Here is a 22,922-nt window from a genome sequence, read left to right as displayed (position 1 = left end):
GAGCCCTTCACATGCCATCTCAAAAGATAAGAGAGATGAACTAAGAGTCCTGAGTTTTTATCCCAACTTTTCTGCTATTTGTATGTTTGTTTATATAGTGTTAGTATCTGAAATTGTACAAGACAACAAATGTTTTATTTGCTGTAGATGACAACTTTATTTCCATGTTTGTTTCAAATAAATTCTTTTCACCTTCACAGACTGCATTTTATTTTACCATAGTCTGTGTGTCCATTGTAGTCACCTAAGAAAGAATGACACTTGCAGTAATTAATTGAAAAGTAAAGGAGTACTTGTGGCACCTTAGAGACTAACAAATTTATTTGAGCATAAGCTTTCGTGAGCTACAGCTCACTTCATTGGATGCATTCAGTGGAAAATACAGTTTCCTCTCAGTGGACTTTGATTCTTTGATTGTGCATAGTTACTTTATTCATAGTAGTTAAGTTTTGGTTGTTAAGTTAGGTAGTTAGATTAGCGAGCCCCGCTGGGGCATGCCTAGGTCTCAGGGGTTTAAGCAATGTGCTTAATGCCACAAGCCTATGCCTGTCAATGATGCCCACTGCAGTTCCCTTAAGTGTCCGGGGGAAGCTCACGTGCGGGAGCACTGCAAAATCTGCAGAAACTTCAGGCCCTGCACCAGGCTTAGGTTCCTCCTCACAGAGGCAACAGTTGGCCCTCCCTTGGAGCCTAGTCACTCCGACTCAGCATTGAGTACTTCAGCCTCAGGAAGAAGTGCCCAGGCTTCTATTAGTGATACTCAGTGCTGTTCTATATCTCCAGGGCCAAAAAAAGACACTTCTGCTTCTTGGGACTCCTGGCACCATCAGTCAACCCCAGTGCCGAAGAAGATCACTCTGGCAAGGGACTCTCCATCATCAGTGCCATGGCGGTGGGTATAATAGGCCAGGGAAGGCTCTGCCTCCCCTGACGCTGCCACTGGACCCCTGGTTGTGGGATACTGGGGGAAGTTTTTGCTTTATTATGCCCCATGCAGGTTCTGAAGCCGCTGAGGAGGCGGTATGGGCTATTCAGCTTCCTGGGTTCTTCAGTAATCTCTCTGGACTCCAGGGCGATTACGGACAGACCCAGGAAGGTGAGTAGCAAATACCGCCTCCTCAGCGGCCTCAGAACCTGCATGGGGCATATCAAAAGCTTCTTCAGATGAGAGTGAGAGGCAACCACATGTGAGGAGCGACAGGGCTTTTCCCAGGGCTGTGCTGCAGCCAAAGCCTTTAGGAAGGAGAAGAGAGCAAGGAGCGGTGTTGCCTGGTGGGGTACATGGTGTGGTGTAAGCTGGCCATAGCTGGTCTCCTAGAGTTCTGAGCAGTACAAGGCCCTGCCTTGTTAGTGTAGTGGTGAGTATCCCTGCATACCCTACAGGAGACTGGGGTTCAATTTCCCAGTGGGGAGAATCGCACCTTTCAAATGGGAAGAAAAACACCTTGTCTGGCCAGCACAGTCCACATTTCCTGCTTCTATGGCAACTTCCATTCACAGCCTGCAATGTTGATTTTCACCTCCTGCGAGACAATTAGCCCACAAGGCCACCCCTGCCTACTTGCCCTAGTGAAAACCTCTACTTTGCCTTCCACCACTGGGCCCAGCTTCAAGATCTGCATGTCAGGGCACGTTTCAGAGTGGCAAAGGGAAATAGCCCTGTGACAAAGGACATGAGGACAATCACCCAGCCAAACAGGGGGGCAGCTGGTCAAGGGGCAAGGAAAAGACAAAAGCGGACAGGCAGCAGACTGGCCTCCTGTCTTTTTTCCTTTGATTACGATTTTAACTGTTGGGGAGACTTGAGAAATACCTGTGGCCATTGGTGAGGTAGGTGGCTTCCCGAAAGCGCAGACCTGAGCATTTTAGGCTCAGCTGCTATGTAACTTGGCAGCTGGCCATGATCGTATGCTGTTAGTACTCTGTGCTGTGGCCGCAGCAACCTCGGCTCAAATCCAAGTCACGGCCTTGCTTTTTGGTGGTGGATCTCCTGACACGCACCTAGTGGCTCAGCCTGATCGTATCCATTTGCAAAGACAGACAGAAGTTGGTTCCTAGTTTCTGCTTGGTAAAGGAAAGTCAAGCAGGTAAATCAATCAGAAAAAGAGTTACAGGAATTCTTCCTGGGCGCCAATGTCCGGAAGCAACATATTCCATCCTGGAAATGGCTGTGTTTTGCATGTCCGGCCACTGCACGTTGAAAGGAAGGAGCTGCAGGCCTGAGAAGCTGCAGCCCTCAAGAGGCGCTTCTAAAGCCAAAGGGGCCTTGGCTGAGTTTGTGATGGTGTGACTTTGAGGAGCATCTGAAGTGTGGAAGGGGGAGGGTAGAAAGAGACGGTTGTTATGAGAGGAAGAAGGTGCTGAACAGCCCATCATTGAGGGAAAGGTCCCAGACAGGTGTTGTGGGAGGAGCTGTGTAGCCCCCAAAAGCAGCCTGCAGCCAAAGCCTTTGGGAAGGAGAAGAGAGAGTCTTCTAGGACCTCTCCTGTCATCCATGAGTTTGTAAATATTGTTTGCACTGGAGATAGAGAGTTCTTCCCTTCCCAGGAGACCTGTGGCCATGTTGGGGCTCCCTGACAGTTCAGAATGGGGTGCTGCTCCAACCAGACCATTATACACATGGTAGCCAACCATACCATTTCTGGGGAATAAAGTCAGCATAGCCTCTGTGCTGCCTCAGTGCTGAGGCCTTGCAGTGAACCTGTGGGCCAAATGCACAATATTATGCCCTCCCAATCACAGTGAGAGGGGGCTTCTCCAGAACTGACTGGTGTAAATATGTGCCCCTCCTCCAGTTACCTGGAAGGGTAGTGCCCTCCTCCCCCCAGCCTGGCTATATTCTTTCTTGCCCCATCCAGGAAAGCATTCCCTTCCATCTCCTATTTCAGAGCACGCTCATATGGAGTAACAACCCCTTTTCGTCCAGCCAGCCGGACAAAGGAAGGCCCCACAACATATAGTTGTGGTGAGCACATTTTTGCTTTCATCTAGGCATCCAAACAATAATAAAGCTCAACAATAATCTAAAGAATTATGAGGCTCCTTTAACAACTAAATAGTTCAGTTGTACAATGCTTTAAAGCTATGAAGTGATAGAAAAAGTTATTTTCTTCTTGGAAAACTTCTAAAAGAGTTAAACACATATTTTATGTTGTTGTTTTTTAAAAAGACATAATCCAGTCTCATAATCAAGGACATTTTTAATGTAAATTATATTTAGTTTAGAGAGGAAGGAGAGTGAAGTGGTTAGGGTGCTAGTCTAGGGCTGGCAAAATTTGAGTGCCACAGATGTGTGTAACCTTAAGCAAGCCACTTAGTCTCTCTGTGTCTCAGTCCCCCCACCCCTTTACAATGTGGTAATAATACTGTTCTACCTCACAGAGGTGTAGTAAGGATAAATACATTAAAGACTGTGAGGTGTGTAGATACTACAGTAATGAGGACCATTATATCATTTTGTTTTCAAGGCCTCCATAAACATTAGCTAATTCTGCTAACAGCCCTATTGGTTAAGCACTACCCCCAAGCTGACAAGCTACACCAAATTCTGAGGTTCAGGTCATGAAATCCAGCACTTCCCATGGGATTCTTTTGTAAATCAGAGTGGGGCAACACAAATCTCCTGGAGGAGAGGTAGGGCCTCCTTGATTTCCAAAGATTAGCTGACCTAGAAATCCCATCCACGTTTCCTCATTTGTAAAGAAGGATAATGTGACATGAGGTCTTGTAGGAGGGGATTGAACTGTGGTCTCAAAAAGGTAAGAAGGCATCTTCCACAGAGGGCAATTTGATTTTTTTTTTTTTAAATTAAGCAACATTAAAGTGACAAACCAGTTTCCTTACTTTTATGTTGAAGCTGCTGAAGCAATTCATTTCCTGTTATCACACGGGCACGAATCAGCATGACTTCTTCTTAGGAAACTGACAAGAGTGGAAGATAGAACCCAGTTTGAAACCGCACCCCCAGAGTGCTATGTGGGAAGCAAACAGCACCATAGCCACCTAAGAGATTCTTCTTACAAAGTTTTGAGAGAAATCAAAAACAGCTGAGAATCATGAAAGTCAGATTATTCCTTGGTGTTCTGCTATTACTAAACCTTTTAAGTTCCTGTTATTCTTATGAGCCAAATACTTTGCCTGATATAGAAGATACACAGTTTATTAAGGAGTGCGTGAATGCTCATAACAACTTTCGGTCCAAGGTGAATCCACCAGCCAGTAACATGCTTCACATGGTAAGGAGACCTTCACCATCTATTTGTAATGGAAATTGGATTGTGCTGTTGAATTAACACATTTGCCTTGTACTTTTCTCACCAGTTCTGTGAATATTTGAGCTACTCCAGTTGTTAGTAGTTTATAGTAAAAACAAAAAAGGCAATTAATGATTACAGCTGGGTACAGACTTCTTCAGTCTTCCTCATTTGGAAGGAGAGTCCTTCATTTAAGACTGGATTGCCAATTTGTAGTCCTGCCTGAGTCAGGAGGGCAGTGCATTGCTGTGCTGCTTCAGGAGAAAGACAGAGACCAGATAGACTTTGAGTGCCCTTGTAATACTGGCACAGTTTACTTGCCCTGCTGTCCTGGCTCAGGTGTCAAAATTAAGGCTCTTTCCACTTCTTGCCCCTGCCCAGCCACTCCTCCCCCTGGTGACAGCAGCTACTGTCCTGTCAGAGCCACACACACAGTCTGATGAGTGGGTAGCTTAGAAAAGTAAAGGGGCTTCTTATGCCCCCTACTCCCTGTGCAGGTGCACAGCTGAGCTCATGACTGAGCTCTCACTGTTTAAAAGCTTCCTTAAATGAGTTCAGTTATAGAGGGCAGATTTTACAGCGTGTTTCAATAAGACACTTAGAATTTCTCCCATTCAGATTGTCATAGCTTGACAGCACATCAGAGGTGAGTGCACATTAAATGTCTTTCAAGATATGAGGGACAGACAGGAAAGAGTGGATTTTGTAGTGAAAGGGAACAAGTGACAGGATTTTAGGAAAGACTGGATGTGGGGCAGGGAGACAAGCAGAGAAGAGTCCAAGTTTGGAGGCCTGGGAGGCAGGAAGGATTAAGAGAAAAGTTTCATCTAAAGAGGTTTGAGTTTGTGCAAGTCGTTGCATTTTAAGTAATTTTCATGTCTTTTTCATTCTGCAGTCCTGGGACTCTGCTTTAGCTAAGAGTGCCAAAGCATGGGCAAAGCGATGCCACTTTGATCATAATGTCTACCTTAAAGTACATGGAAAAGTGCACCCTAACTTTACTCCAGTTGGCGAAAACATCTGGACTGGCTCTCTCTCTCTTTTCTCTGTGAATGCAGCTATCAGCACCTGGTATAATGAAGTCACAGCCTACACTTTTGAGACCCGCCATTGTACAAGAATATGTGGCCATTACACCCAGGTGATTCTTTTGTTTCTCCATCTTAATTTCAAATGAGCTGTGGTCTTTGAAGAGAAAAAGACACATACACATTTTGCCTTCTACATGTTATAAATTGTAGCCTAAATCACTTACAAAATTGTGATTTACAAAGTGTGGGTTAGGAGAACTTTGTGCTAAAAAAGAAAAAGGGACAGAGGCAGGAGGGTGCTGTGCAGCAAGAGACCCACTGACCTTGGTTTTGGTGTGGAGACACAGCACCTCCATGCAGATATTCCTGTGCCTCTCTTGGAGAGATCCGTGAGATGACTGGTTCTGGCATTGAATCTGACATAGAGCGGGAAGGAGGCATGCTCTGGTCTAGGGAGAACTCAATGAGAGGATATTTAGATTTTTCTCCCCTATCCTCACAAGCCCTGGGGGATTTCTCTGCAGGAGGGGGATGATTTGAGTCTAAGAAATATTCCAATATTACACAATCACAAACCAAATAGTAAATACAAGAACTGTTCATCTAAACGGCTCCCTAGGCTGGAACTAACGCTTCTGTAGTTGCTGTTACAAAACATGCCCCCTCATCTGGTTGTTTCTTGTTTGATATCATAACTGCAGCAGTCTCTGGGTAGTCCTGGAAAAGTTTAATATATTTTGGTTTTCCTTTTAGGTTGTTTGGGCTACAAGTTACAAAGTTGGCTGTGCAGTTCAGTTCTGTCCTAGCGTTACAGGTTTCAAAGGACTCACCAATGGAGCACATTTTGTTTGCAACTATGGACCAGCGTAAGTCAGTTGATGTTATTTTAAAAGATCCCAGAGCAGGTGATCAATTCCACTCTGGCTGATGTTTGGAGTGGTCCAGCCAGAGAGCTGCACCCAGGTTTCTTTGACCTGAGGAACAGTTGCCTTGGACCTTTGCTATGGAGGCATGAAAGGATATGCCCATCATCTCCTTCCCTGCTCGCAGTCTGCAGAATAGCCCTTCCAAAAAAACTGATTAGAGGTTATGCAGATGCAGAAGGCATAAAAACTGCACCTTCCCAGGGGGAGGGGGAGGAAATAAACCAAATTGCCAACTAAAGCTTCACTGTGTCCCTCTCCGTGAGGAAGCCTAGGGTCAAACAGTGCATTCATTTTAGTACAACTTGGCAAATTGCAAACCAGCCAGTGTTATAGCTTTTCTGACAAGGGGTAAGCATGACTATTTTCTAATAAAAACATACCACCCAATCACACCTATGCAGGGCGTGAAATGAATCTACGCAGGAGGGATATCTTTTATTTAACTAGGTCCTCAAGCAAAACAGAGGCACAGTAAGTTCTGTGGCTATTCTGTATTTCCAGTTTGATTATTTATTGGGTCTTTATTACAGGAAAGCAAGAGTTAGATACTGCCCCTCACTTTAGTACGTGTTGGCTAGCAACCCAGTAATAATGTTTTTTTGTCGTTGCTTCACTCTGACTATTCTATTGTACTTCTGATTAAAACCACTAAAGAACCAATAAAAAAAAAAGTTACTTCCCCACAAAACCATTTTAGGTTCACCCATTACTAGTACACCAAAACAGATACAGTGCTTAAAGCTCCTTAAAAATCTGCAAAAAGAAAAGGAGGACTTGTGGCACCTTAGAGACTAACCAATTGATTTGAGCATAAGCTTTCGTGAGCTACAGCTCACTTAATCGGATGCATACTGTGGAAAGTGTAGAAGATCTTTTTATATACACACAAAGCATGAAAAAATACCTCCCCACGCCCCACTCTCCTGCTGGTAATAGTTTCTCTAAAGTGATCACTCTCCTTACAATGTGTATGATAATCAAGGTGGGCTATTTCCAGCACAAATCCAGAGTTTAACAAGAACGTCTGTGGGGGGGGGTAGGAAAAAACAAGGGGAAATAGGTTACCCTGCATAATGACTTAGCCACTCCCAGTCTCTATTCAAGCCTAAGTTAATTGTATCCAATTTGCAAATGAATTCCAATTCAACAGTTTCTCGCTGGAGTCTGGATTTGAAGTTTTTTGTTGTAATATAGCAACTTTCATGTCTGTAATCGCGTGACCAGAGAGATTAAAGTGTTCTCTGACTGGTTTATGAATGTTATAATTCTTGACAGCTGATTTGTGTCCATTTATTCTTTTACGAAATTGGTTAGTCTCTAAGGTGCCACAAGTACTCCTTTTCTTTTTGCGAATACAGACTAACACGGCTGTTACTCTGAAACCTTAAAAATCTACTAACAGCCAACAAAAGCTCCCTTCCTGGGAGACTTCTTATTTCCTCCATACTAGCTCTCTATTTCTGTAACACATGCCTAATGTAGTTCCAGTTTACCAAGTTCTGCACAACTATGTAAGTCTCATTGGTGTCAACATGCTAAAATGTGTACAAAAGGGGGCCCTTCACAAATCGCATTTTTAATGCAAAAAAGTTAGTAGCTTAAAGGTAACCTGCAAGGGATTTTTTTAAAACGGGGTTTGTGCCTCTTTTAGCGTCTTGATAATGTAAGAAAGTTACAGAGTTTTGTATGTTTAATTGAAAAGGTGTGGGAAGAGCAGCTTCTGCTTCAACTCAAATCTCAGGAATGTCACATTTGTGCTTCTTTGATTTTGCTGGAATATTTGTTGGCGATCTCAGCTGTGTATTGGAAGCTCTCTCATACCTATGAATGAGCGGGAGCATTGAGTTTTCAACACAGTTCTCCTTTCTCTCAGCTATTTTAGACATTGATATTAATTAGGTGTTGATAAAAACAGACAAGCAAAAAACCAGAGTTTTAAACGGACTAAATATTCTTACCACCTTAAAATCACTCAGTTTTTAATCTCATCCCATTCATAGGCAGGGGTCCTTAAAGGACCCAGAATTCAGAGGTGCTTTCACGTGGGTTCACATATCCCACCCCTGAAAAGGGAGCCTGCTGCTACCACCTCTGCCAATGCGGTCATCTCTGCTGGTGCACTCTGTGGCTGCCACCACTGTTCTCTCCACCACTACTCACCTCTGCCGCCGCTTGCTGCTCGTTTGCGTCTCAGAGCCACTTCTGTGATGCTGCATTCTGAGGGCCAACCCCACCCTTAGTGATTTCACTAGGTAGCGGGGAACCTCTCAGCTGCTGTTGTTGGATCATATTAAAGAAGTTCTGTATTAAAATCACAAATGAGTTTGATTCCCCATAGTTTAAATTCCAGGGTATTACTAATTAAGAGGTCTCTTGGTTTTTGGTACTGTTTCTCTCCCTCTATGTGTGAAACTTGCAAGCTGCTAATTGCGTTAGTACATTCTAAGACAGAGTCTGTTCTCAAAGCAATTCACAGAGAGAGAGACTCAAAGCAATACTCTAACAACAGAAACAGCACCCAGACACTCCCCGCCCTTTTGTTGTATTAACAATTGTAATTAAAATAGAGATAGAGGATGCATGTGGATGGATGCTTGGTGTGGATAATAACTGAATGATCAGGGAGGTACCAGCCTAAGAATCCAGTGTCCATCGGCTGAAGAAGGCGTCAAGTGGAAATAACCAGAGGACCCCCCGGAGGGCAGACTGGAATCCACCCAACAGCCTCAAGAATGGGAGAACCAAAGAACAAGATAACATCTTAGAGCCGTCAGGAATGTGCTATCTGCTGATTGATTCAGCAACAGCATGATGAAGCAATTCCCATAGACTGGCATAGGAAGAAATTCCTATAAAAATAGACTCTAAAAAGTGAGAACTTTGGGGTCTGATTCTGCAAACCAACTTCCAGGAGCATCAGATGAGCATCTGACAAGGCCCTGCTCCCTCCTCATGTCCAGGCCACCTGGCCAGTGGCTTGGCATGAGCAACTCTAAGGCTGGTAACTATGATAACAACCTTGCAGAACCTCTGTGAGAGTGTGTGTATGTATGTATGAATGTGTGAATAAATATGAGATTGATTGGAATGTTATAACTATAACTAACTGCTTACTATGATTCTTTCTGTATTCACAATAAATGTGGTATTTTGCCTTTTTCCCTTTAATAAGATCCTGCTGGTTTTTATTTTATTGGTATAACACTGCCTCAGTTGCCTTTCACCTGAACACTGTTCCCACACCAGATACAAGACTAAGCTACTAGACCAGCTCATCAATGATGTCAGCCATTGTAACCCCAATAACAAGGACTTTCAATTGAGTCTGGTCATTTTTGTCTTTAAACACTGGAGAGGGGAGAGGAGGGCCAAATAGTGTATAAGACCCTTTGGGTAGAGTGCACATCATCAGCTGAGAACACCTGTCATTGTGCCTCTCATTTTCACTGGGATTTGACATCCTTACCCATTTCTTAGCAAGTGAGGTTCAGTGTAAGGTGACCCAGTCAATCAGGCATGTGAAGTACAATGCTGATGCCCTTTACTCATACAATAAGGATAACATGTTTCATTGCCCCTGCATTCAATACAAAAGTGAATCGTAACCCAAAACCAGACAAAATTGGGGGAAAGGAAGCAGTTCTCCACCAGGCTAGCACTGCAATCCTGCTACAGCCCACTCAAACTTTGCAGCTACTGTAAATTCAAACTAAAAAAAAAAAGATAATTTCCATTAAAGAAATACCCTCAAGTTACTGTCTTCCACAACTGTGGTATAAATTCTTTAAATAAAACAGGTTTCAGTAATGCTGAGCCAGATTCCCAGACCCTGAATAGCACATTGCTCTCCAGGAAGTCCCATTCATTTAAATAGGATGAGTCATGTGAGTAGCTGCTCCCCAATGTGAGTGAGAGATTCATAGTCTGGACCAAAAGAAATTTCTAAAACAATTGATTTTTATTTTTAAAAGCTACATATTTCTGGGTCAAAGGTTTTTTTGTTTGTTTGTTTTGTTTTTAATAATCTTATGTGATTGTAACAGTTCAAATCACATGATGTATTTAAATTCTTCCCCCAAAGGATTAAACAAAACATTCTTCTGCTTTGCAGTGGGAATTATCCAATACAGCCTTATAAAACAGGAGCAGCATGTAGTGACTGCAATGGTGAAAAGTGTGTGGACAAGCTCTGTGGTAAGTGCAAGGGAATCTGCTAGGGGCGTTCTATGGAAAGCAAAGTCGCATAATTGGCAGGGGAAATGTGGCAGGTATTCAAGCTGTACCAGGTTAAATGAGTTATTGACATTATTCCATCAGCTGGAGTATTTTCCTAGAATTTTTATATCTGAATTCAGAATTGACATGGAACAGAAAACCAACAATGAAGAACCTCTGTGATTTCTGAAAAATAGCAATAAAGCCTAATCCGGCAAAAGGGTCTGCAACACAGACCCTTACTGCTATGTAACATCCCAGTGAAGTCAGGAACCATCTTTAACATCAGGGATATTTTCAGTAGGTGCAGAAGCGCTTAAAGGACAAACTCCAATACATAAAATGAAAATATCTATTTTTAGACTGAATATCCCCACTAACCAGGCTCAGGGGTGCTCCAACCGCACAAATACCCAAACCTTTAGACTTTTTGTTTCCTGGCTGTGAAATCCTGCTGGCATGTTTTGCAGTCCATGGCATCTGATATCACAGACTGATACATCAAGGGATTACCAGAAACATTTCACAGAGGGAGTTAAAAAGAATTTTCAAACGTTTAAGGCTAGATCCTGCAAATATATCCACCTGCGCTGTTCTGATATGGAGTATGACTGACTTCCATGGGGTACGCCCAGGCAGATTCACTTGCAGGATTCAGCCGTTAATGAAAATTGTGTTTCAGCACAAATGACTGTGCTTATTGCACTTTTTAAAGTTATGTAAATCTATCACATTTTAAAAACAATAAATCCCACCTTTTATATTTGCGGTTTCCCTCATCTCAGTGTTACCAATTTTATTTACTGCATCTTCCACCATTTTTTATTATCAGTTCACAGTCAGAGCCAAACTTTTAGATACCCCTCAGCTAGGGATACAGTTTTGTTGACATGGGTCAAATTCTTGACACGGGTCATTTTTGTAGGACATTTGGAAATCTACCTGGGGTGTGAGTGCAGTCAGTGAGTTAGTCATCTAAATGGTGTTTGCCACTTCCTGCTCTTCTCTTGTGCCTTTCACATCATGGGTTGCTTTATATGATTTGCTGAGTGATCTGGCTCAAGTCTCTGCCACTTTGGCGAAAGTGGGTGATGACCAAATTCCAACTCAAAAGCCTCTGTAAAAATCTGCAGTTGTTGATCTTAGTACTTTAACACTCTTATAAAATTAAGGGGGATCCTTAAGTATTAGCTGCTGTCCAGGCAGGGAGAAAACAAATCCTAGACCGACCATTATTCGGAATTCATCAGCACCAATGGGCTATCCAGTTTTCATTAATAAATACAGCTGAACGATAGCCATAATTACATTTCTCTCTCATCTCTCACCAGAAAATCCAGAACGTGAGAAATTGAAAAGTATGTATCACAATCATATATTGTTACCTGAATTACTTACATGTCTTCTACATGTCACATGGCTTGATAAATACATTATCTCCTTTTTGTTTTCTAGGTTACTCCAGTTGGTATCCAGACTGGGACACCCCTCCACACCCCAACCCCTCTGGTGCCCCACGCCCCAACCCCTCTGGTGCTCCACGCCCCAACCCTCCACGCTCCTCATGTGACCAATACTGTATTACTGTTTTAATAGTAAGGCTACTGTTTGTGTTACTGACTTTTGGTGCTGTCTTAGTAGTACAATGGCAGTATCCCCAGATATTTATATATGAGTAATCTCCATTTGCCTCCTATTATCAATGTACATAAGCATTAGTACCAGACAGGTTTCAGAGTAGCAGCCATGTTAGTCTGTATTCGCAAAAAGAAAAGGAGTACTTGTGGCACCTTAGAGACTAACAAATTTATTTGAGCATAAGCTTTCGTGAGCTATAGCTCACTTCATCGGATGCCAGTTTTCCTGGCTGCTCATGATTGTTTGGGACAAGGAGAAGGAGGAGGAAAGTATGTTAACTATTCAATCAAAACCAGACATTTTGTACCTCTCTGCACCCCAGGTATACCTCTTTGTTGTCCATTCTTTTCCCTACGAAGCACCTTAGAACATAAGGCCAGAAGGTGACAGCTTTAGATATTTCATTATAACTGCCTTCTCCTAACCATCACCATTGTCAAGTAATGATCTCCCATAAACACATCATGAGAATCACCCCAGATACCTTCCCTAAAGGGTTCCGCAGTTAAAGGAGGGTCATTGCCAGTGGTGAGCTGCAGCCGGTTCGCACCAGTTCCTGGGAACCGCTTGCCAAATTTTGAAGCAGTTTTAGAACCGGATGTTAAAAATTGTTAGGAAATTAAATGTTATAAAATGATCTTAAAATGTATAATCTTAATCTTATAAAATGGTGTAGAAAATAATAGGGCAGGGGTTGGTAACCTGTGGCACACCTGCCAAAGGCGGCAGGCGAGCCGATTTTTACTGGCACGCTGCTGCCAGCTGGGTTCCACTGGCCCCACTCAGCCCGCTGCCTGCCTGGGTGAACAGAACTGAGCAGGGCCTGCGGTTGGGACCCCGGCTGGCAGGAGCCCGCAGACGGAACCCCAGAGCGGCCGCGGGTGAGCCGCTGCCGGTCTAGGGTTCTGTCCGCCACCCCGCTCAGCCCGCTGACGGTCTGGGGTTCCAGCTGCTGGCACCTTGCCAGCTGGGGTCCCAGCCATTGGCCCACTCAACCCGCTGCTTGCCTGGGTGAACAGAACTGAGCGGGGCCGGCGGCCGGGACCCCGGCTGGCAGGAGCTGGCGGCCGGAACCCCAGACTGGCAGCGGGTGAGCCGCTGCTGGTCTGGGATTCTGTCCGCCACCCTGCTCAGCCTGCCACCGGACTGGAGTTCTGACCCCTGGCCCCTTGCCAGCTGGGGTCCCAGCCATTGGCCCACTCAACCCGCTGCTTGCCTGGGTGAACAGAACTGAGCGGGGCCGGCGGCCGGGACCCCAGCTGGCAGGAGCCGGCGGCCGGAACCCCAGACTGGCAGCGGGTGAGCCGCTGCTGGTCTGGGATTCTGTCCGCCACCCTGCTCAGCCTGCCACCGGACTGGAGTTCTGACCCCTGGCCCCTTGCCAGCTGGGGTCCCAGCCATTGGCCCCTCTCAGCCCGCTGCCTGGCTGGGACCCCAGCTGGCAAGGGGCCAGGGGCCAGAACTCTAGTCTGGCGGCAGGCTGAGCTGGGTGGCGAACAGAGTCTGGGGTTCCGGCCGCCGGCTGCTGCCAGCCAGGTCCCGGCCGCCGGCCCCTTGTCAGACGGGGTAATGGCCGCCGGCCCTGCTTAGCCCGCTGTCATTCTGGGGTTCCGTGGGGGGCTCAGGTAAATGTAAAATTTATAACTGGCACAGGAAACCTTAAATTAATGAAGACTTGTAATACGGTATACAAAATAAACTTCAAATGCAAAGGGACGCGGAATTCTAGCAGTTAAAGAGCCGTTTCTACAACAGATAGTTCAAGATTTATGTTGCTATGCGCGTGTGCATGTAATGTCGCAGTCTGCGACTCGGTCGCATCTAAGTTCATCCTGATGCAAGACAAATGTCTCGTTTATTATTTTATTAACAGGGTTTGCACTTGCCTTGTTCGTACACTTGCTCAACTGTTTTCTATACAATTCAACACGACCAGTGAGTCGTAGTCGGTCTGTTTGTTTCTAGTAAGTTGTGTGTGATATTTCGGTGTGTAATACTAACTGGACTGTTATTTGAAGATTAAAGTTTTCTATTCAATATTATTTATCCTTCATAAGGAATCGCCAGAAAAGCATTAGTGACTGGTTTTCCACTAAAATGACAAAATCATTTGTCAGTAGTTCTATTAGTGAAAATAATGATTTAAATACTGAAAATGCCAATGACAATAATTTTGGTGATGAAAATATCTTAAATGTTGAATCATCTGAAAATGTGTCCGCAATGGAAGAGGATTTACATGATTGTGAAAATGTAGTACCTGATTGTTGGACTTCCAAGCAGGCACAATATTTTTTAAAGAAATATAATGGCTTGATAATTGAAAGCAAAAAACTTGGCTGTTCCCACTATGCAAATATGTCACATTTGGGGGTCCTTGGAGGAAAATCTTGACACATTTCTTTGGAATGGCAAAAGTGTACTATTAAAGTCTCTGGAACTGATAAAAAAGTTCAGCAAGCTTCATTAAGGAAAAAAATGAAGGAACATTTCAAATCAAGCTCTCATTTGAGAGTTATAAATATTTTAAATGAATCTAAAAATAGAACCTCTCACTAGAGTGATTGATAAAGTTACTGAAAAAAATATTGCAATAACCAGCAAAATTTTCAACATAGTTTGCAGCTTAGTAAAAAGAAACCGACCAATGTCAGATATGGAGGATGAAGTAGAGCTACAAATTAAGAATGAAACCGATTTAGGGAACGGGCTACATTCTCGATTTTCGGCCATCAGAATCGTAGAGCATATTGCTGAATTAATAAGAAAACAAATTTTTAGTAAAATCATTTGAAAACAATTCAAAGATTTGCATTATTATTGATGAAGCTTCTACAATTTCAAGTAAAACTGTGCTTGTAATTCTTATAAAATGTGAAATACAAGATTCTTCACCAACAATTTTTCTCAATTTAGTGGAATTAGAATCAACAAAAGCAGAAAATATTTACAATGCTTTGAGAAATACGTTAACCAATACAGGATTTGACACAGAATATTTAAAGAAAAATTTAATTGGATTTTGTTCTGATGGCGCGAGCACCATGTTTGGACATAAATCTGGAATTGCTACAAGACTCATTCAAGATTTTCCAAACATTATAATTTGGCATTGTTTGAATCATCGGCTACAACTGGCTTTAGATGATGCTATAAATGATATCAATGAATTAAGCCATTTCAAGGTTTTTTTGGACAAGATTTATGCAATTTTTCATCAGTCAAATAAAAGTCAGTTTGAACTTAAACAAGTTTCTGAAGAACTATATATTGAAATAATCAAAATAGACCGTGTTTTTGGTCCACGATGGGCTTCTTGTAGCCTTAGAGCTGTCAAAGCTGTCTGGAGAGCTTATCTAGCTCTTTATATCTATTTTTCCAAAAATAAGAAATTTTCTGGCATGGAAAAAAGATTGAAAAACAAAGAATTTTTAAAAGACTTGGCATTAATGATTGACATTTTGGATTAACTTGATTATCAAATGCACTGCAAGCAAGACAATTGAGTTTAACAAAGGCAGATAAGCTAATCGAATGAACAATTGATTTTTTTCATACAATTAAAAGATAGTTTTGGTATACATGAAAATAAAATTAATGAAATGATAGAAAGTGATGCTTTTAAATGCATAGAGTTTGAAGATAATGTAAGGTTTAAATCACTGCCACGAGACAAAGTAATAGAGTGTATTATTGAAAAAATGAAGGCAAGATTATTAAACGAAAATCACATTAAATATAAAGAAGATAATTTAGGTCATTCTAGTAATACACCTAAAATAGTTGAATTATTCAATGTTATGGATCCCACTTCATGGAATACTGAAGAAGTCAGGTTACCTTGGAAATCAGGAGAAGAAAAAGTGCATGAATTAAACAAATTCATAAAATTTGTAGTCGATTTAAATGATTTTCGTGACTATGTAGAGAATAACATTCAATCAAAACATCTTCCTGATCCGGAAATAAGGAAAGCAAAGCAAATTATGAACACAATTGCAATTAGTTCTGCAGAAGCAGAAAGAGCTTTTTCGTTTTTCCCCCTCAACCCCTGATTAGACACAGGAGGAGTTGACCTGGTCTGTGAGAAACACCAGAAGGGAAGGTCTAAATTGGAAAGGTATCTGCCCTGTCCCTGACCCACTAGGTAGGACACAGACCATGGGGATTGACCTCTGTTTCCCCCATGCTGGCCAGTGGTGAGGTTAGCTGAGTGGATGGCAGGTTTGAGCCACTAGCAAGAGTGGCTAAACTGAGAGCTGCTGTGAATCTCTGAGGCAAACAAATCTGCCAGTAAGCACAGGACCCACTGAGGCAGGGGAGGAACTTTGTCACACGTATATATATATAAAAGTTGGTGTATTGAAGCATTGGCAGAGCAATGATGGAGTCAGCTGCCTGTGTACTTGATAGCAGCAAGGAGCCCCATTCCAACAACAGCAGGCTGTGTGTCATGTCCTACATGATCATCTGTTCTCCTATTGTATCCTCATCACTAGACATTACACGCACACTTTCTAAGGGCTGAGTGACTTTAGGGAAATAGAATACAGAGCATTTCTGCTTCACATCCAGAGCAAGTGACTGAGATTGGAAGTTTTTACCAACCAAATGACTAAGGAGGAATTAATTTGTTAGGTCTCAGTCCAATTCCAGGAGGACAAGTAGTTTGAGGACCTACAAATATAATTACAGAATACTCCGTATGACCCATATTCCCTTAACTGTAGCTCCAAGGACTCCACTCAATGTTTCCTTGGCTTCAACCTGGGATAGGTTATAGAATCATGGGAACTCCCTCCTACCTTCTGTCATAAATATAAAGGGAATGGTAAACACCTTTAAAATCCCTCCTGGCCAGAGGAAAAACCCTTTCACCTGTAAAGGGTTAAGAAGCTAGGATAACCTCGCTGGCACCTGACCAAAATGACCAATGAGGAGATAAGATACTTTCAAAGCTGGGGGGGGGCAGGGAGAAATAAAGCTTCTCTGTCTGTGTGAGGCTTTTGCCAGGAACAGAACAGGAATGGAGTCTTAGAACTTAATAAGTAATCTAGCTAGATATGCATTAGATTCTGTTTTGTTTAAATGGCTGATAAAATAAGCTGTGCTGAATGGAATGTATATTCCTGTTTTTCTGTCTTTTTGTAATGTAAGGTTTTGCCTAGAGGGATTCTCTACGTTTTGAATCGGATTACCCTGTAAGGTATTTACCATCCTGATTTTACAGAGGTGATTCTTTTACTTTTTCTTCAATTAAAATTCTTCTTTTAAGAACCTGATTGCTTTTTTAATTGTTCTTAAGATCCAAGGGTTTGGGTCTGTGTTCACCTATGCAAATTGGTGAGGATTTTTATCAAGCCTTCCCCAGGAAAGGGGGTGTAGGGTTTGGGAGGATTTTGGGGGGGGGGGGGGAGACGTTTCCAAGCGGGCTCTTTCCTGGTTATATATTGGTTAGACGCTTGGTGGTGACAGCAATAAAGTCCAAGGGCAAAAGGTAAAATAGTTTGTAGCTTGGGGAAGTTTTAACCTAAGCTGGTAAAAATAAGCTTAGGGGGTTTTCATGCAGGTCCCCACACCTGTACCCTAGAGTTCAGAGTGGGGAAGGAACCTTGACATCTGTTTCCCCTTCCTCTGCCCCCAAGCTGGTTTTCCATACATAAGGTTTTAATAAGTGTTTGTCCTACCTCTGTCAGCACTGCCATGAGGCTCTTGTCTTGCTCACTTGGCAGGTTCTACTCAGTCACTCTGGACCCAGTGCTGCTTCCAGACATGTTGATTCAGCACAAGGGGCACAAGTGGGACTGCAGCAGAGGTAGGACAGAGAGAGGCCTTAAAAGACTTATTACCAGTGGGTTGGATTTGACATTAAACTAACAACTAGCTTGGATTAAAATAACCCCCCAAAATCCCTGCAGTTCTAGTTGAGGGGGTGGGGGCAGCAAAAGAGCTGGAGAGGTATCTATTTAATACACAATAAACACTGAATTACATACCCGAATACGCTATACGTGACTTTACTCACCTAAAATGTAAGCCACCACATTGCAAGCCCAGTGTTCTTGTGTGATACCAGACTAAACTTAATGGTTTCATGTTATGACTCTGGCAATGGCCATACCCAATTATTTACAAAAAAATAACCCATATGTACCTGGCTGATTGCGCAATGCTTTGTCCCAGGAGAAAAATTCCTCCCTGACCCCCAAGGCAATCAGACTGTGCTCTGTGGTATGACATTTGGCTGCACTTCTCATGCTGAGCTATAGTACAAGTATTCTCAAGGATCATAAAATTAACGATAGTCAATATTGCCCTTTAAAAATATGGATATAGCTAAAGCATTGTTCAGTTAACTGTCTGCAGCACGGCAATGCAGAGTTTGATATTACCCTGAATAAAGGAATATTTCTTTTTTATCGGCTGTAAATTGACACTTCACCAGTCAGAGTAAACCAAGGGTCATGGTAGATTCTCCTTCACTGACTATTTTTAAATCAAGATTGGGTGTTATTCTAAAAGCTGTGCTCTGGGAATTATTTTGGGGAGTTCTATGGCTGACTGTTATACAGGAGGTCACAATGATCTCTTCTGACCTTGGACTCTGAATCCATTGAAGATACTCATGAATTGTTACTGCTACATCTCTGAAATAAGAATGACCATCACACCGCTACAAGAACAGCTTAGTTGTGTTTGTCATATATTGCTTTTGTATATAATAAAATCTGCCATTTATTATTTTTAGTCTTTGAATCTTAGTCTTTACACTAAAGTTTTTTGCATTTTAATTCTTATTTTAATTTCTGTGCCAGATATTTTGCCTCCTATAGCACTATCTCCCTTGAGAGGTGGGATCATTATCCTCAGAACAGCTTCAGGGAAAGAGAGATTTGTGTTATTGAGGAGTGTGAGAGCACATAACAATGGGGAAGTGGCCTTCATTGGATTGTAGGTTGGACAGATGCAGATGTGAAAACACCTGCATATGCAATTAGTAAATAGCAAAACTGTAAGTTTAACTTTAGGTTGTGTGATATACTATGGAAAGCCTGGACATTGGAAATGTAAAGATGACAATGCATTCTAACTTTCAAAGTTGGGGGAAAAGAGGAATAGAATGGGGTGGAGAAAGTGAGCTAAGAGGAAGAGTCTGTCCTGGAGAGCAGAGCCTAACATTTTTGGGGACGACTCAAAGTTGTGATGGATTCAACTCTCTTCTCCCGCCATTTACCCTTAATTCACCCTGTCCACACATCTGTATACAGAACAATGAAGAGATTTAAAAGTTATATTTGCACACACAAGCTAATTTTCAATGGTTAATTTGCCAGTTTCAGAAAATGATATACAAAAAGACTTTTACATTAGAAACCTAAATAAAACCCCATTCATTTTTAAAATAGTTTGTTTTAGCACCTGAAATTCTTCAAGCACTCTGTGTGTTCCACTTCTGGTGCCCATGCACCAAGTGTGCTGGAGATTGGAACGCTTTAGCCAGCCATATCCACTGGGCCATGACTACACCCTTCCTGCCCTGGAGTCCCCAATCCCAGGGCATAACGGGGGCAAAGCAACTAACCAACCCTCAGTTTCATCTTACCACCTGGCTATGAGATGGAGCCAGTTAGTAGCATCCAGTCTCTTGCTCTTGCAGTTCTCCTCATTTAGTTTTTTGTAATAGTTGATAGTGTTGTGTACATTTGGTTTTAATTAAGGTGAGCATTTTTCCTCTTAGTTTTCCTCATCCAGTACCAGGAGCTAGCTCCATGTAGTGCCAGAAGTCTCCTGGGCTTAAATATTGTTTCGAGGTGGTTAAACACCTCAGCAATGAACATTCAACATGTTTATTTTGCCTCAGACAGGGGCATGTTAAGGACAAATGCAGTTCTTGTAGAGATTTTACTGAAAGAACTAGCATCCATGGATTTAGCAAATTAAAACGGTCTCCTGGAAAATAAGTGAGGCCTGCCTCAGAACCTGGAAGAAGGCAGGATCCATCTAGTCCTCAGCACTTTTCAAATAAGAGCACTCCAGCAGCTGCTTATTCAGCCTCCAAGGCTGTTGCTGCCTTTCTGAAGAACTCCCCTACTACCTTGATGGTTGTTCCTTCATCTCATTCTGAGAGAGGGGTAAATCCCTGCACAGGTGTCGGAATGGATCTCTATGTAAGGATGATCCTAAAAAGCAAAAAGGGATAAATCTCTACTTCTGCTAAGAAGGCAGCACAAAGCCAATCTTTCACCCTTCTGGTGTCTGTAAGGACTTAGCACCTAGGCCCTTGGTGCTGGTGGCATCCAGCCCCTTGGGGATCGCTCAGGGGATTCCCAGAACTGATAGGTAGCACATCTATCTCATCACTAATGCTTTTGGCACATATCACTTGGGTACAACCAACCCAAGTACCAATGGGGTCATGGTTTGTCTCAGCACCACAACAGTTGTTGTCGAGCTTTACGGCATCAGAGAATTTGGCCATCTCTACATTTCCTGAATCTTTTATGCTGGCTTCATTGGAGTCACAGATGTTTGTATCAAAGGCATTCTCAGCACCAGTCTGGAAGCCTTCTCCAGTGCACTACCTCCAAACTCCAATAAGGACTGCTCCACCACTTCAGGAACAAGAGTGATTTTCCTCCTCAGCCCCGTGTAAAAAGAATTTGAAGAGCAGTTAGCAAAAGATGACAACTGTCAAGGTTCATTCCCCACTCTGAACTCTAGGTCAGTGGTTCTCAAAGCCGGTCCGACGCTTGTTCAGAGAAAGCCCCTGGCGCACCAGACCGGTTTGTTTACCTGCCGTGTACACAGCTTCGTGGCTCCTACTGACCGTGGTTTGCCACTTCAGGCCAATGGGGGCTGCGGGAAGCAGCGTGGGCCAAAGGACTGTTTTTGTCAGTAAATTCAGAAACTGACAGTATATACCTGAAAGAAAAGGAGGACTTGTGGCACCTTAGAGACTAACCAGTTTATTTGAGCATAAGCTTTCGTGAGCTACAGCTCACTTCATCGGATGCATAAAATGGAAAATACGGTGAGGAGATTTATATACACACAGACCATGCAAAAATGGATGTTTACCATACACATTGTAAGGAGAGTGATCACTTAAGATGTGCTATTACCAGCAGGAGAGTGGGGTCGGGGGAGAGAAAACCTTTTGAAGTGATAATCAAGGTGGGCCATTTCCAGCACATTTCCAGGAGTTAACAAGAACGTCTGAGGAACAGTGGGGGGGAGGGGGGAAAGAGAAGAGGAGGAATAAACAAAGGGAAACAGCTTTACTTTGTATAATGTCTCAACCACTCCCAGTCTCTATTCAAGCCTAAAAGAAAAGGAGTACTTGTGGCACCTTAGAGACTAACCAATTTATTTGAGCATAAGCTTTTGTGAGCTACAGCTCACTTCATTGCATGCATACTGTGGAAAGTGTAGAAGATCTTTTTATATACACACAAAGCATGAAAAAATACCTCCTCCCACCCCACTCTCCTGCTGGTAATAGCTTATCTAAAGTGATCACTCTCCTTACAATGTGTATGATAATCAAGGTGGGCCATTTCCAGCACAAATCCAGGGTTTAACACGAACGTCTGGGGCGGGGGGAGGAAAAAACAAGGGGAAATAGGCTTGAATAGAGTCTGGGAGTGGCTAAGTCATTATGCAAGGTAACCTAAGTTAATTGTATCCAATTTGCAAAATGAATTCCAATTCAACAGTTTCTCGCTGGAGTCTGGATTTGAAGTTTTTTTGTTGAAGAATAGTCACTTTTAGATCAGAAATCGAGTGACCAGAGAGATGGAAGTGTTCTCCGACTGGTTTATGAATGTTATAATTCTTGACATCTGATTTGTGTCCATTTATTCTTTTACGTAGAGACTGTCCAGTTTGACCAAATGTACATGGCAGAGGGGCATTGCTGGCATATGATGGCATATATCACACTGGTAGATGTGCAGGTGAACGAGCCTCTGATAGTGTGGCTGATGTGATTAGGCCCTAGGATGGTGTCCCCTGAATAGATATGTGGACACAGTTAGCAACGGGCTTTGTTGCAAGGATAGGTTCCTGGGTTAGTGGTTCTGTTGTGTGGTGTGTGGTTGCTGGTGAGTATTTGCTTCAGGTTGGGGGGCTGTCTGTAGGCAAGGACTGGCCTGTCTCCCAAGATTTGTGAGAGCGATGGGTCGTCCTTCAGGATAGGTTGTAGATCCTTGATGATGTGTTGGAGAGGTTTTAGTTGGGGGCTGAAGGTGACGGCTAGTGGCGTTCTGTTATTTTCTTTGTTGGGCCTGTCCTGTAGTAGGTGACTTCTGGGAACTCTTCTGGCTCTATCAATCTGTTTCTTCACTTCAGCAGGTGGGTATTTTAGTTGTAAGAATGCTTGATAGAGATCTTGTAGGTGTTTGTCTCTGTCTGAGGGGTTGGAGCAAATGCGGTTGTATCGCAGAGCTTGGCTGTAGATGATGGATCGTGTGGTGTGGTCTGGGTGAAAGCTGGAGGCATGTAGGTAGGAATAGCGGTCGGTAGGTTTCCGGTATAGGGTGGTGTTTATGTGACCATCGCTTATTAGCACTGTAGTGTCCAGGAAGTGGATCTCTTGTGTGGACTGGTCCAGGCTGAGGTTGATGGTGGGATGGAAATTGTTGAAATCATGGTGGAATTCCTCAAGGGCTTCTTTTCCATGGGTCCAGATGATGAAGGTGTCATCAATATAGTGCAAGTAGAGTAGGGGCATTAGGGGATGAGAGCTGAGGAAGCATTGTTCTAAGTCAGCCATAAAAATGTTGGCATACTGTGGGGGTATATACATGTGGGTACCCATAGCAGTGCCGCTGATTTGAAGGTATACATTGTCCCCAAAT

The 22,922-nt window shown here is 43.0% G+C and overlaps 1 protein-coding gene and 1 pseudogene across 1 annotated transcript; both read left to right on the top strand.

Annotated features, from left to right (window-relative positions):
• Positions 1 to 3,966: 3,966 nt before the first annotated feature.
• On the top strand, positions 3,967 to 12,747 carry LOC140906734 (glioma pathogenesis-related protein 1-like). Its single transcript, XM_073331262.1, has 6 exons — positions 3,967 to 4,235; positions 5,149 to 5,394; positions 6,038 to 6,150; positions 10,322 to 10,404; positions 11,757 to 11,783; positions 11,881 to 12,747. The coding sequence occupies exons 1-6, from the start codon at positions 4,056 to 4,058 to the stop codon at positions 12,102 to 12,104; spliced, it is 873 nt and encodes a 290-aa protein (XP_073187363.1). The 5' UTR covers positions 3,967 to 4,055; the 3' UTR covers positions 12,105 to 12,747.
• Positions 12,748 to 14,160: 1,413 nt separating this feature from the next.
• Positions 14,161 to 16,118, top strand: LOC140909457 (E3 SUMO-protein ligase KIAA1586 pseudogene; annotated as a pseudogene).
• The last annotated feature ends 6,804 nt before the right edge of the window (positions 16,119 to 22,922 follow it).

Source organism: Lepidochelys kempii, chromosome 1 (genome assembly GCF_965140285.1).
Source record: "Lepidochelys kempii isolate rLepKem1 chromosome 1, rLepKem1.hap1, whole genome shotgun sequence".
Lineage (NCBI taxonomy): Eukaryota > Metazoa > Chordata > Testudines > Cheloniidae > Lepidochelys > Lepidochelys kempii.
This window is presented reverse-complemented; position numbering and strand designations above follow the sequence as displayed.